This window comes from Myotis lucifugus, unplaced genomic scaffold (assembly GCF_000147115.1).
Source record: "Myotis lucifugus unplaced genomic scaffold, Myoluc2.0 scaffold_10, whole genome shotgun sequence".
Lineage (NCBI taxonomy): Eukaryota > Metazoa > Chordata > Mammalia > Chiroptera > Vespertilionidae > Myotis > Myotis lucifugus.
This window is the reverse complement of record NW_005871058.1, coordinates 13,287,643-13,303,208: the sequence shown is the minus strand read 5'-3', so window position 1 is coordinate 13,303,208 and position 15,566 is coordinate 13,287,643. Positions and strand designations below refer to the sequence as shown.

The window sequence follows — 15,566 nt, the reverse complement described above, 5'->3', positions numbered from 1 at the left end:
TTGCAAGGAAGACAAGCTATAATGGCAGATTTCCCATTTTTAAAAAAATATATATTTTATTGATTTTTTACAGAGAGGAAGGGAGAGGGATAGAGAGTTAGAAACATCAATGAGAGAGAAACATCGATCAGCTGCCTCCTGCACACTCCCCACTGGGGATGTGCCCGCAACCAAGGTACATGCCCTTGACCGGAATCGAACCCGGGACCCTTGGCTCTGGTTTTTTCTCCCATTTGCAAGGAAGACAAGCTATAATGGCAGATTTCCCAATTTTGATGGAATGGAATTCTTTAGAAAGCCAATGTGTTGGAATTGTCGGTTACATAGAAAAAATAATGCATCAGTAAGTCAGTTGCATGACATCCTATCATTATTCCCTTTTCTGTTTTTTCAAGGAGTCGACTATGCAACTGCGTACTGGATGCCTACTGAAAAGACAGTGGAGATCAGAGACGTACTGGACAAGAATGGAGATGCCTATGGCTTTTATAATAACTCTGTGAACACCACAGGCTGGGGCATCCTAGAGATCAGAGCAGGGTATGGTTCGCAGTCCCTGAGCAACGAGGTCATCATGTTTGTGGCCGGCTTTTTGGAGGGGTACCTCACTGCCTCGTAAGTACCACAGTCCTGGTGGAGAACTATCAGGCCACCTCTGTCTCTGGCTTTGTCCAACAGTGTAGCCTTTGCTTCCTGGCATTTGCACATTAGTAGCTGAGGTCCTTCTCATGTGATGGAGACATTATCAGAATTACATTTGTACCTATAACCAGTACCTGCCGATAAGGATCAAAGCCCCCAATTATGGCACTAGTCAAACCTCATGGCTCTTACCTTTTTAAACCTTTCCTTCTCCTAAAAATATATTAAGAGACAGCTAAGCCATCTCATCTTACTAGTTATTTATTGTCCGGTAGAAAGCAAGAGGTGGAGAGAATCTTCGAGAATCACAAAACAGAGAAGGTTAATTATAAATAAAATGTAACAGCATTTGCCCTGGCTGGGTAGCTCAGCTGGTCAGAGCATCATCCCGGTACACCAAGGTTGTGGGTTCTATCCCCAATCAGGGCACATACCTGGTACAAGAATCAACCAATGGCCTGGCCTGCGTGACTCAGTGGTTGAACATCAACTTATGAACCAGAAAGTCATGGGTTTGATTCTCGGTCAAGGCACATGCCTGGGTTGCAGGTTCCATCCCCAATAGGGGACATGCAGTAGGCAGCCTATCAATGATTCTTTCTTATTGTTGATGTTTCTATCTCTCTCTCCCACTCCCTTCTTCTCTGAAATCAATAAAAATATATATATTTTAAAAATCAACCAATGAATGCATAAAAAGTGAAACAACACATCAATGTTTCTCTCTCTTGCTCCCTCTCTCTCTCAAATCAGTAAATAAAAAATTAAAAGTTATAAGAGCATTTATTTTCAACAGTTTTAGAACAATACTTTCAAGTATGTTGAGATTTTAAATTGAAATTTTAATGTCTAACATACTAGTAAATGTTTCTTCCAGTCCTATTGTTACTTGATCCTTGTGTCCTTCCTTTGTCTTATAAAAGCAACAAAAATGTAGTTAATGATAATGTAATCGGAAACTGTCCTTTTTAGAGCTCTTTAAGGAAAAAAAAGTTGTAACTGATTTAATCAAGCTCTATTCTTTCTTTGATATAAAGAGTCTTGATGAGTTGGCTTTCTTTTTTCATTCTCTGTGACCTAGATTGTTGAGTGCAGCTTAACCAAACCTTATTTTGCACTGTTACCGCCTTAGTCATAGTAAGTGCAATGACGATCCTAATCTGTTTCTGCATTCTAGAGATTATATCAGATGTTGAATGACTAGTTATTGGGTTCTGGCCGCTCTTTTATAATTTAAAGTAGAAATTCCTGTCTTCATTTTTATGCCAAATTTTTGTTACCCTACCATTGGAGTCCCCTTCATATAGTATACTACTCAGAGATATATAAAACTTTATAAACTGTGTAAGATTTTTAAAACATGTTTAAGACTGTGGCACATGTATGAATATGAACTTTTCACACTTCACTTCAAATCTTTATTCACATGTGTATCCACCCATTTGATTGCATTATTTAAATTGAATTGCAAATTTGGAGAAATAATTTGGACTGAAGTTGTGTGAATATAAATATATTAGATGAACTCATGAGTGATAGACATAATGGGTTAGTAAGGAAACGATTTTTCTTTATTTGATTTGAAGGCAGCAGCTCTGATCTCGGAGTCTGTAGTGAGGATAAGCATGTCTACCTTGGATATTGGGGTCCCTACTAGAGAGCTCAGGGGTGTGACCGAGAAGGTTCTGACAAAGGTGGCACTTCTGATGCTCTTACATCTCAGGGAAAACATGTTTTAACATTTCACTTTTGGGGGTGACCTTATCATTTCACCCTTATTCTTACTATAAAGCATTGATTTAACCTTAATCACCTTTTTCCATTTGCCAGGAACATCCATAGGAAAAGAAGCCATTTTATGAATAACTTTTTGAATACTTCTATTTTAGAGTAAAGGTTACTTACATTTTATTTCTTAAAAAAAACCACTTAGCTACTATCCAGTAACTGTTTTTATGCTTTGCTTTGCCTTTTGCCATGTCTTTTCCAAAACAGTTCCACATGTATAAGCCAGTCTTTTAAGATTAAAACAAATAAACAGCTCCCTGCATGCTGCGATCCATTTTGACGACCTGGCAACAGAGTCAGCCTCCCTTCCCACCAGTAGCAGCAGCTCGTGGGGGTGTGATCAGGAGTGAGGGAGAGACCCGCCTAGCAATCTCAGTCAATGCTGGTCCTTAAGGAAGAGCTGGGAAACTCTTGGCAGCATTTCTGCTGCACAGAACAACCTGAAAAGAGTGCTTTAATCCTAAACCATCGGAGCCCGAGAGGAAGGCACCCAGTGGGACAGAGCAGTCAAAGGAGGCTTTGTGGGAGGAGTGAGTTGTAGGTCTGGTGCTTGATAGATGAGAACCATTTGGCTTGGTTGGGAAGAAAGAAGAAATCATCTGGGCAGAAAGGAACAGAACAGAGTGCTGAAAAGGGCCCTGAGTCTGAAATGCATACATTGCATTTACAATGGCGAGAAGTAGAGGCTCCAATTCAGCCAGCAGAGGGCAACAGGGTTAAAAGGCAAGTGGGGGCCGTACTGTGGAAGGCTTGGATGGAAGCCCATTGGAAGGTCATTGACCACTATTTCAAGCTTAGAGAGCTCAGAGTTTCCTTGACTATGAAAGACGACCTCTCTATTCATCTTCGTATTGTATTTATGACTGGTAATTCTCCCTGCCTGCTCAAGGATGGGTTTCTTGTACGTGTGGTACCAAGAGTCGGAGGGATTACTGCTCTGTAAAGACTCTGATGTATCTCGTTGAACAGGAGATGCTGGTGAGCAGGAAGATGAATGATAAAGAACTGAAGGGGCTGGGAGGGAGAGAGAAGTCAGTATTTGCATATTTGAAGAAGGAGGTGGAAAAAGAGAAAAAGAAAGTAGAGGAAGACAGAAGGAAGGAAGGAAGAAGGGAGGGAGGGAGGGAGGGAGGGGATGCTGAAGGGTTCATGGGATTGTGACTCCAAGGCCCAAGGTACCAGCAAGGACTTCCTGCAGCCAGCACCCCAGCTGCACAGCCCATGGTGGGGACTGAGCAGGTTGAGGCACTGTGGCTTCCTCTGAGCAAAGGTCCCCGGCATTCTCTGAAGCAAAGCAGAAGAACTTCAATGTCAACTGTCTGGAAGCTGTTGACACAGAACCAATAGTAGAGACAGAATACAAGTCACAGGCTAGGCTTTCTGTTTGTTTGCTGGCCTGTTTTTCAGGGTGGCTTTCGTGTATTTTAGTAGTATTTCCAGTTTGGTCCTGGGAAAGTGTCAGTGTAGGTTCCACTTACTCCACCGCCATTTTTAATCTCATCCAAATTCAGGACTTTTAAAGTCTTTATATCAGTTGAAGTCTATGGATGCTGCATTACTGTAGCTTCCTGGCCGGTCTTGCCTTCCTCTCTGCTCCCACACTTTTCAGTCTTTTTTAACAATGCAGCTTAAAGATGAGCAGAGACATTACCAAGCTGGATATGCCTGTTTGCTGGAGTGTTTTCCGCTACACATGGGCAGTTGTCTGCAAAATAATAGCACCTTCATATACAAGTATCATTTTATCAACTTAAACCATATAATATACTGCTGGGGACTGTTACTTGTGGTGCTTTGCCAGGTATGCTGGACTCCACATACCAAGACACAGCCTTGGAGCAAGGGCTTCTGAACCTGAACTGGGGGATGGGGTAGGAGGGGGATTGTGCCAGAGGTCAAAAGAAAGAGCCATCTTTTCTCGTTTCCCTCTCAACTTGGAAAGCTGCTCAGGCAGCAGAGTGGGGGTGTAGGGCTGCCTCTTTTCCCCACGTGGCCACATTTAAGATGGGGTGCTGTTCCTTAGATTCTTCTGATTCTTGGCCGGAAGAGGTATATGAGAAGATGGATATTGTAGGGTGAACAGTTGAGATATTCAGATAAAGAGAGTGGTCTACCCATCCCCAAAGATATAATTTGCTCTTTTCAACCTATGACATACTTGAGAGACCAAACGAAAACACACAAAGAAATATTCTCACATCCCCCATCATTTCCTTTGAAGTGTTCAGTAATTTGTTGTCTCCTAGAACTTTTACAACCCTTCCAGATAACAGTTTGGTCCTGGACCCAGCCCTCTGTATTTTTCGTGCAGCTCAAGGCCATATACCTGTGCTGCTCTTGTGAGTTCTCCCATCCTACGCAGCAGCAGCAGATTTGGCTGGACCACAGCTTGGATTAGGCACTAGATATTTTTAGAGGCTTCTATCACTGCCTTGCCCCTCGTGCTCTCTTCTTTTCTCCCTCTTCTTCCACTGTCCCCACCCTGACCCATCTCCTGAGGAGTCACACCCTGCAAGCTATTAACCTTACCATGCAAGCATTCATTCCAGATGGGCTGCTGGGCTGTGCTGTGGAGTCCCTTCCACCTCTCACACAACCCCTGCCTAGCAACTCTTCCCACCATGATTCCTGAGAGCCAGATGCTACCTCTCCCATCTCCACCGATTGAAACATTGCTCAGCCTCCTAGATCCATCTCAGATGCTATCTTCCTGACGAAGCTTTTTCTGATTCCATCCCCACTAGATCAGAGCTCCATCTCTCCCCGCACCATCTGTTAGTGCCTTGAGGGCACGGTCCCTATCTTATCCCCCTTTGTATACCCCCAGACACCTGGCCCAGTGCTTCTGCCCCCAGCAGTTATTTAATTACACATTTATTAGGTTTAATTGAATCTTTTTGCTGTTGCAATTTTGTTGGAGATGAATCAGAAGTGTGAGCTACACATTTCCATGCATTGCAGTGTCTAGCAACCTTGACCAAACAAACAGAGCATCTTCCTTTGTTTTTAACTCTGTGGGCTGGTTCCCTAAGAGTTCCGAATTCAGAATCTCTGATGTTTCATTCATGATGTAAAAGCCGCTAAATAGTCATAGATTGGTTTTTAATAAAATGAGTCATGAAACCTTTCTGAAACCTTTCTGGGTGTAGGGACCTGGTCTGCTCTAGTTTTTAATGAAGTGGCTGATTCTTGTGCTGCTGAAGTGGCTGCTGAAATGACCTCTGGAATTGCCCAGGAAGCATGAGCCAATTCACTGCAACAAACACTTGTTACACTACCTGTACCAGGCTCTGGGGGTAGGGAGAAAGGTAGGGGGAGAGTTAGTTCCTAAGTATATTCTTCAAAGATGACTCCTTTTAAGTTTATATGTTGCCACAACAGTTGCTAAAACTATGAGTAAAAGAGGCTGTAAGCAAAATTATAGCACAAATAGAGAAAGTAGGCAATGGTGGAATCTTTTTTTATGTTTGGCCTACCACCGAGAAATAGCTCAAGAATCTCTTCCACAGCCCCATCCTGCCCCTTTCTATGTTAGAAACTGAATATGCTTCCAGGTCAAAGCTGTGGGCAAAGGAAAGGTAAGTAAGACACAGTCTCACCCTCAAAAATATCAATAGACCCATTAATTAGTAATTATCTGTAACATAACATGAATCACAAAATGATGATGATAATGATGATACCTAGCACTTACATAGCATTTAAAATATACCACACACTTTTCAAAGCATTTTACACATGTTAAATTATTTAATCCACAATAATGCTATGAAGTATTTATCATTATTATCTCCATATTTTGATATGAAAGTCACGGAGCTAGGGTTGGAAACTAGGCTATCTAGTTGCAGAGTTTATGCACATGCGCGCGTGCACACACACACACACACACACACACACGCAGACTCAAATGGATTAATCTCTATGGGATATAGTCTCTGACCCAGGAAGTAAGAACAATTAGAAAACAGGAGATAGCAGATGACAAGTGAGTGCTAAGTAATGTGGTATTAACATAATGCAAAAAGATTCAGGAAAAGGTGGGGGAACCAGTGTCTTCATGATTCTCACATAAGAATTTGTGTGAGAAATGTACAGGTGAGCAAAGTTTCATCCAACTTAGGAGGAAATTTACCGATTTTACACACCACAGAAGTCGAAACTAAATCTAACACCTCTATGACATAGATATTACTGTTAGCACTGATTGATGAGAATTCATAATGTGGAGAAATTAGCAATCTTGCTGTGGTCACAGAGCCTAGAAGTAGTGGAGTCAAGCTTTAGTCAGAATTTAAAGCCTGTGTTTTCAGCCCAGCCAGTGTTGCTCAGTGGTTGGGCATCAACCTATGAACCAGGAGGTCACGGTTCAATTCGTGATTTCTGGTCAGGGCATATGCCGGGTTGTGGCTCAATCCTGTGTGGGGCATGCAGGAGGCAGCCAATCAATGATTCTCTCTTATCATTGATGTTTCTATTTTTCTTTCCCTCTCCCTCCCTCTCTGAAATCAATAAAAATATATTTTTTTAAAAAGTGTAGGATCCCAGGCTCAGGGATCAGAGAAGGTCCTCGCCCTGAGGCACCTGCAAGTGGATTGTATTCCTCGGGGCCCTGAATAGCGCAGCATCATTTGAGGCCTCCACTTCGAATCTCAGGGTAGAAGTTTCACTTCCCCTGCTCTGAAGGTCAGAATTGAATAAATCTAGTCTCTGCTAAAAAAACAAACAAACAAAAAAAAAATTGTCAGTAGTTCTAGTCCCATATCGCCATCTGTCTTGTCTACTGTTATATGCTGACATTTTGGGTTGAATTCTTCTTTGTTGTGGGAGCTGTCCTGTGCATTGTAGGATGTTTACCCACTAGATGCCAGTTGCACCTTATCCCTTAGTGCACTGGTCGGCAAACTCATTAGTCAACAGAGCCAAATATCAACAGTACTTCTTCAAAATAGACTCGCCCAGACCGAAAACTGACTTCTGCGCATGGGCCACGAAGTTTCAATCGCACTGTACGTGCGCGCCCGCACATGGTATTTTGTGGAAGAGCCACACCTAAGGGGCCAAAGGGCCGCATGTGGCTCGCGAGCTGCAGTTTGCCGACCACTGCCCTAGTGCGACAACCAAAAATGTCTCCAGACATTACCAAATGCCTCCTGGAGGGAAAAATTACTCCAGTTGAGAAACACTGCCCTGTGTTGAAATAGACTGAAAAAATTGAGGGGATCAGAACTCTGGATGGAGCTAGGCAGGGAGACTCTGAGTAAAATGTATGAATTTTTTGCAGGGGTCCTCAAACTTTTTAAACAGGGGGCCAGTTCACTGTCCCTCAGACCGTTGGAGGGCCGGACTATAGTTTAAAAAAAAACTATGAACAAATTTCTATGCACACTGCACATATCTTATTTTGAAGTAAAAAAACAAAACGGGAACAAATACAATATTTGTATTTGCATGTGGCCCACGGGCTGTAGTTTGAGGACCCCTGATTTTTTGTTTCCTTACCTGAGAGAGCATGGTAAGTCAATAGCCCACAAATTATTTTTTCCAAGAAATATTATTTTATTTTCACATAAATCATTTTAAAAGAGCCCATTCCTTCTGATACCTAGCAAAATGTTACCATAGTCATTCCATATAAACAAAATAATTTATCATTTCAGCTGAGTCAATTCAGAATTTCCTACTTTTTCTCAGAATGGAGTGGTCTTACTGAGGCTTCTTGGAGGGAGGGGGAGATGTTTAATCGGTGGGTGTCCTGTGTCTTTCTCTGGCATCTACCCAAGGGAAACAATCTCACTTAGTCTTTGGCTTAGATGTTTCCCTATCTGACATCTGATGAAGATTCCATGGTCTCCAGCTGCATAATCAGTGCCATTTGAGGTTGCAATATTCACCACAAGTATAAGTCCTCTGCCCAACCAGGTCCATTAGCCCCCAGTGTCCACTTATTTCACCCTAGGCCATATAAACACATACACACACACACACACACACACACACATCATTTGGCTATGCTCCAAAACTCATGGAGGTGTTTAGGGGTGCTATGTTTGGCTCATGAGCCCAGACAGCCATCTCTACTTCCCCATGCAATCTTGGAGTGGGATACTGTAGGTCTGTAGCCTCCCTAAGCAGCTACATCAAGTCATCAAATTCATTTGGAATTTCTGCATTTCATTCACCTGGAGTGTGAGATCAGGGCAGAGCAGTCCTTCCTTGTCACCCACACACCTGTCTAGCTTTCTTGCTATTCTCTCCTCCAGTTGTAGAGGTGGTAGACAGGGAAAAGTGACTAACTTGATCATAGATTAGATGTGGCAATATAAAAGATACATAAACAAAAGTTCAATGTGATCATTCAACTTAAAAAAATATATTTACAAATAATTTGAAGGGAAAGCTCTCGTGAAGTAAAGTTTGCTGAGTTCAAGGACCATAAAATAAAAGAGTTCAAAGGATTTTAATATTGTTTACCTAACTGGCAATAAAACTATATTCTCACTCTATCAGTTTCAGTTCTGGAAACTATAGTAAGTACTTTCAGCGATAGGTTCTTGGAACTGCAATGAAATGAATTAGGAAACCAATTTTACCATAGGCTAATGGACATAAACAAAGTTAACTTCCTTATACTCCAGAGAGTATAAGGGGTTCACAATTTGACTGATTTTGCTCCAAACTTACAGCAAATAAGAGATAAAATATATAGAAAGAGAAATACAGCTAGATTAAGCATCTCTTGACCAAGAAGTGGAACAGAAAACAAAGTGACGAAGTATGGATCTGCTGGGCCTTGTTCTGAAGCAGGCAGAGGCAGCCACCGCTGCTGATGGGTGAAGGCCTCAGTGCTCTGAGTGAGCTGAGTCACAGCTAGGAAGCGGAAGTTTCCTTGCTACTTTTGACTGTTTATAAACTAGGCAGCCACAGAATAACCTCTATAGATGTGCATCCTAACCTACAGATTTACAAGAAACTATGAGCTTGGAGAAGGGGGTGGGGAAATCTAGAACCAAATCATCCATGTGCTGGTTCAATTACAGATACGGCTGCTGTATTCCATAGGAAAGAAGTTCCCAAAAGTCACTCGAAGATCTAGTTCTCAGGGAGTCAGAGAGAGGCACTAAGCGGGGGAGGGAGTCTCAAACAAATAAAAATGCCTGCACACCAAAGTTCCAAAATATACAAATTGAATACTAAGAAAACGTCAACAATAATATCATGAATACACTCCACATTAATTTCATAGAACATTTTAACAAAGACTTTAGGTCCCAAAGGATATTTTCAAACATATAAAGGGAAGTGTTTGACCACCCACAGACTTCCATTAAACAAAGAATAAAATTTTACTTTAAAAATTAAAAATTAGCCCTAACCGGTTTGGCTCAGTGGATAGAGCGTCAGCCTGCGGGCTCAAGGGTCCCAGGTTCGATTCTGGTCAAGGGCATGTACCTTGGTTGCAGGCACATCCCCAGTAGGGAGTGTGCAGGAGGCAGCTGATCGATATTTCTCTCTCATCAATGTCTCTAACTCTCTATCCCTCTCCCTTCCTCTCTGTAAAAAATCAATAAAAATATTTTTAAAAAAATAAAAAAAAATCATTCTCCCCTTTAATAAATAAATAAATAAATAAAAATTAAAAATTAGAGCCCCAACTGGGTGGCTCAGTTGGTTGGAGCATCCTCCAGTATACCAAAAAGATTGCGGGTTCGATTCCTGGACAGGGCACATAGGTTGTAGCTTCAGTCCCTGGTTGGGGTGTGTATGGGAGGCAACCATGTTTCTCTCTTTCTCTTCCTCCCTCCCTCCCTCACTTTCTTTCACTCAAATCAATAAAAACATATCCTTGGGTGAGAAGTTTTAAAAAGTTAAAAATTAGAAAACAATTTAAATAGAAATATATTTTTTAACTAAAAGAAGCAAACCTAAATCTTTGAACAATAATATGATGGGGGATGTCAATAGGCAGTTAAAGCTTGCTAAAATATGCATTATGTTTGGAGGAGGAGAGAAATATGAAATTCACTTAGACTTTATAAGGAAATGAATAATTAAAAATGGTTTTTAAAATTTCAATGACTACTGAAAGAATAGAAATACCTTTTATGGCTTCTAAATCAATAGAAGTTAAGAAAAAGATAATGAAAATATTATCTAAGCAAAGAAAATAAAAGGTGTGGGGGGGGGTAAACAAAAGGATGGTAAATGGAAAACAGAAAAGATTGTAGAAATAAATCCAAATATACAAAAATTACAGTAAATGTTAATGGATTATTTTCATCAATTAAAAAGTGTCTAATTGCCGAGACCGGTTTGGCTCGGTGGATGGAGCGTCGGCCTGCGGACTGAGGGGTCCCGGGTTCGATTCCGGTCGGGGGCATGTACCTGGGTTGCGGGCGCATCCCCGGTGGGGGATGTGCAGGAGGCGGCTGATCGATGTTTCTCTCTCATCGATGTTTCTGGCTCTCTGTCTCTCTCCCTTCCTCTCTGTGGGAAATCAATAAAATATATTAAAAAAAAAAAGTGTCAAATTGTAAGATGTTGTTAGGGGGACCAGCTTGCAACTAGCAGATAAATAAATTCTGGAGATCTAATGCACAGCATAGCGATTATAGTCAACAACACTGTATTATAAAATCAAAGTTGCTAAAAGTCTATATTTTAATTGTTCTCACTACAAAAAAAGAAGTGATAATTATGTGACCTGATAGAGGTGTTGGCTAACACCACAGTGGTAATCATATTATAATATACTAGAGGCCTGGTGTACGAAAATTCGTGCACAGGGGGAGGGGGGGGGTCCCTCAGCCCAGCCTGCCCCCTCTCACAGTTCGGGAGTCCTCAGGGGATGTCCTACTGACGGCTTAGGCCCAGTCCTGGCAGGGAGTGGGCCTACGCTGCAGTCTGGCCTCCCTATGCAGGAGGTGACCGGCCCATCAGGAGAAGGCAATGCCCCCATCACACCACTGCTACTGCCACTGCCGGCCACAGCGGCTGCCTGAGCCTCGGCCTGGCCCTCGCAGCAGCAGCCGCTGCGGCTTTGTCTGGAAGTCAGGAAGACATCTGGTCTAATTAGCATATTACCCTTTTATTAGTATAGATAAGTGGATCGAATCAACATGTTGTATACCTTAAACTTATAAAATGTTACATGTCAATTGTATCTCAATAAAAATGTTTAAGCATATGAGACATTTAACTTTTTAAAGTAATTTTTAAAATAAGGAATACCAAATACCCAATAATCCTGTGGTGAATGGAAATTAAAACAACAAGAAACCATTTAAAACCCACTAAATTGTTGAAAATGAGATCTGACCATATCAAATGTTGGTGAGGCTGTGGAGCAAGGGGAAGTCTAATATGTAGCTGGTGGGAATGTCAATTGGTACAGTCACTGTGGGGAACAACTTGGCAATATCTAGTCACTGTAGATACTTAGAATATTTGCCCCAGCAATTCTACTTTTTTTTTTTTTAAATATATTTTATTGATTCTTCACAGAGAAGAAGGGAGAGAGATAGAGAGAGTTAGAAACATTGATCAGCTGCCTCCTGCACATCCCCCACTGGGGATGTGCCCGCAACCCAGGTACATGCCCTTGACCGGAATCGAACCCGGGACCTCTCAGTCCGCAGGCTGACGCTCTATCCACTGAGCCAAACCGGTTTCGGCAGCAATTCTACTTTTATATATTTTACATAGCCTAGAAGAACATCCAAATGTGTAAAAAGAGACATTTTACAGCAATATTTGATGATACATTATGATAGTGAAAAATTAAAAACCAGTTAAATGTCCATCAGGGGTATGTATACAGGAATTGTTACAGTAGTCATACCATGGAATACTACCAGCAGATGAAAAGAATAAATTTAAGCTGCAGATGACAACATAGATATTTCTTTAAAAATGCAATATTGAGAGAAATAAGTTAAAGTGATAGATAATATGATCTTACTTATACTTTGTTCTGAACCATGATAAATAATACTATACATTGTTTTTGGATACATCTATATGTAGTGATGGTATAAAAACATGATGGTATAATAAATCACTGATTCAGGATTGTAGTCACCTCCAGGGAGAAGGGAGAGTAATTAGCGTCAGGAAGGTGTGCACAGTGACTTTAAGTCTATCTAAAGTTTATTTCTATTTAAAAATATATGCAGCAATAAATTTAATAAAAAATAAATGCAAGTAAAAAGTAAATTATATAATGAAAAATATAGATGCAGTAAATATGGCAAAATAGAGTGATTTAATAAAGTTATATAATGGATACTTGAGTGTTATATTCTATGTTTTTCTATAGTTGGCAATATTTCCCAATTTTAAACTGTGTGTTTGATTTATTAAAAAAAATATTAGAGGTTTGCAATAAGGGACATCCTAGTTAGCTAAAAGGTTGGCTCATTGATTATGATGGAGAAACCCAAGAAGAAAAATAGGAATGTAACCATTTTGATCTTTCATTTCAGGCACATATATGACCACTTCATAAACCTCTACCCACAGCTGATTAAGAAACCTTCCATCGTGGATAAAGTGCAGGAGTTCATGAAGTATGTATAACAGCTTTTCTCTTCTCATTGTTATGAGGCTGCAAGATGTGGCTGTGTCATTTCAAACAGTGATTTTTCCTTCGCCAGTTTCTTTTTCTGTCTCTGAGGCAGGACTCTGCAGTTGTGTTCTTGTAGTGAGGTAATTACCTTTTAGTAACAGCGTGAAAACTGGTTGCAGACAACATGCCCTGTAATTTGGGCCCTTTCGGAGGTCAGGTTGACTATCACATTGTCGATTGCTGGCACAGCTGGGGAGGACACCATCAGTGAAAAGAGGCAAAATCAAATCCCTGGATCGTTTCCCTCCCTGGGAGGCCCCTCTCTTTCCTGCAGGGATTCCTCCTCCTCCCTCTGTAAGGTGCTTCCTTTTCACCAGCCAGTTGACTAATCTGAGCTGGAGTGTTAGCTCATAACTAAAGTCTTAATTCTTAATGTTCTCTGAGAATATTTCCACTTTAATAAAATTTTCTGAAGGCTAATAATTCTCAATATTCAGAAAATGTATATGTTTGTGGGATGACAGGCTATGAAATTAATTTGGGGATAGAAGAGCTCTAATATTGTCCTCCAATTTATACACTAAGGAACCTCTTTATCGCCTGCTGAAGTCCTACAGAGCATCAGTTAAAAAGCATTGGGCTAGATCCCATGAAGTAATAACATTGTATTCTAAAAAATTGATCTAGACGTAACTCAAACAAATCAGAAATGACTTCCAGTATACAGTTATGTTAAATCACCCCCTATGAAGTGCAGAGAACTACTAGTAAAAGAGGAGAGACACAATGAAAGCACTATGAAAAACAAGGCTTTTTCTTTTCTTTTCTTTTTTTTTTTTTTGCTAAGCATGCCAGGACAGAGGCATTGAGGCAGTTACTGGCAACAATTGAAATAGAATGAAGCAGAAACTATGAAATGATCTGAATGAAAAATAAACATATGCAAATGATCCAGCCCTTAAGGAGTTTTTATTTTTTCCTGCTGTTTAACTTTATCTCTTGTATACACCAAAGTAAAGTGAACTTATCCTTACTGATTTAATGAGGTGTTATGATTTTATATGAATGAGTTTGGACTGTCTATCCTTGACTTTCTTAGGTCTCAGTATCACAGATAGATAACATTACACCTGTGTTTCGGTTCCTGATAGAGCTTTGAGGGAGCTCTAAAGAAAGCGTCATAGTTCCAGGGGGAATTAAAAATCATTTCAGATTTTCCCTGATAGTCTTTCAAAGACTATCAGGAATGTTACAAGATCCAGGGTTTAAATTATACTATCATAATTATCTGAATATATTATCTCTAAATGCCTGGGTTTAACTTAGCTTTTGATGAGCAACCATAGAGACCTATAGTACAAATCTAATTTGTCTTTCAGGAAGCAAGATCAGTGGACACGGAATAACATCAAATCTTATAAGGATGACCCATTTTGGAGACATACAGGCTATGTAATGGCACAAATGGATGGGCTGTATCTAGGAGCAATGAAGAAGGCTGTATTAAAAGGGGAAAAGGTAAGATTTTTAAGAAGCTATTTTATTAAAGATATATGAAAAACGTGAGGAAACAAAAAACACCCAACCAGAAGAGCAAAAAGAAAAAAGAATCCAAAAATATGAAAATAGTGTAAGGAGCCTCTGGACAACTTCAAGCATACCAACATTCACATTATGGGGGTTCCAGAAGAAGGGAGAGAGCAAGATATTGAAAACCTATTTGAAGAAATAATGACAGAAAACTTCCCCTTCCTGGTGAAAGAAATAGACTTACAAGTCCAGGAAGCGCAGAGAACCCTAAACAAAAGGAATCCAAAGAGGACCACACCTAGACACATCATAATTAAAATTCCAAAGGTTAAAGACAAAGAGAGAATCTTAAAAGCAGTAAGAGAAAAGTGGTTAGTTATCTACAAGGGAGTTCCCATAAGACTGTCAGCTGATTTCTCAACAGAAATGATGCAGGCCTAAAGGGATTGGCAAGAAATATTCAAAGTAATGAAAAGCAAGGACCTACAACCAAAATCACTCTACCCAGCAAAGCTCTCATTTAGAATTGAGGGTCAGATAAAGTGCTTCCCACACAAGGAAAAGCTAAAGGAGTTCATAACCACCAAACCAGTATTACATGAAATGTTGAAGTGTATTCTTTAAGAAGAAGAAGAGGAAGAAGAAAAGGAGGAGGAGGAGGAGGAGGAGGAGGAGGAGGGGGAGAAGGAAGAAGAAGAAGAAATATGAACAATAAAATGACAACAAATACATATCTAACAATTTAATCTAAAAATCAAAATACACGGAATCTAATGAACAAAATAAACTAATGAATAAAATAGAATCAGAGGCATGGAAACATGGAATAGACTGATGAATCTCAGAGGGAAAGGGGGCAGGGGGGGAGATTAACCAAAGATCTTATATACATATGTGTATTTCCTATGGACACAAACAGTAGGGTGTTGAAGACCTGGGGCAGGGCAGGAACTGGGTGGAGGGAGGCAATGGTGGTGGTGGTGGGGGGACATCTGTAATACTCTCAACAATATTTCTTAATTTAAATTCTTTATTGTTT

General features: G+C 40.5%; 1 protein-coding gene across 5 annotated transcripts in view; it reads left to right on the top strand.

The window, feature by feature from the left end:
• PLBD1 (phospholipase B domain containing 1) overlaps positions 1-15,566 on the top strand; it is a 52,254-nt gene that overhangs the window by 9,286 nt on the left and 27,402 nt on the right. For all 5 annotated transcript variants that reach the window (XR_002828088.1, XM_023750059.1, XM_023750061.1 and 2 more), the window contains exons 2-4: positions 396-615; positions 12,915-12,998; positions 14,377-14,515. Coding sequence is in view for 4 of the 5 variants with exons in the window: in XM_023750059.1 (XP_023605827.1) it covers positions 396-615; positions 12,915-12,998; positions 14,377-14,515 (443 nt within the window). In the remaining variant the exon portion in view is untranslated. The remainder of the gene's footprint in view (positions 1-395; positions 616-12,914; positions 12,999-14,376; positions 14,516-15,566) is intronic.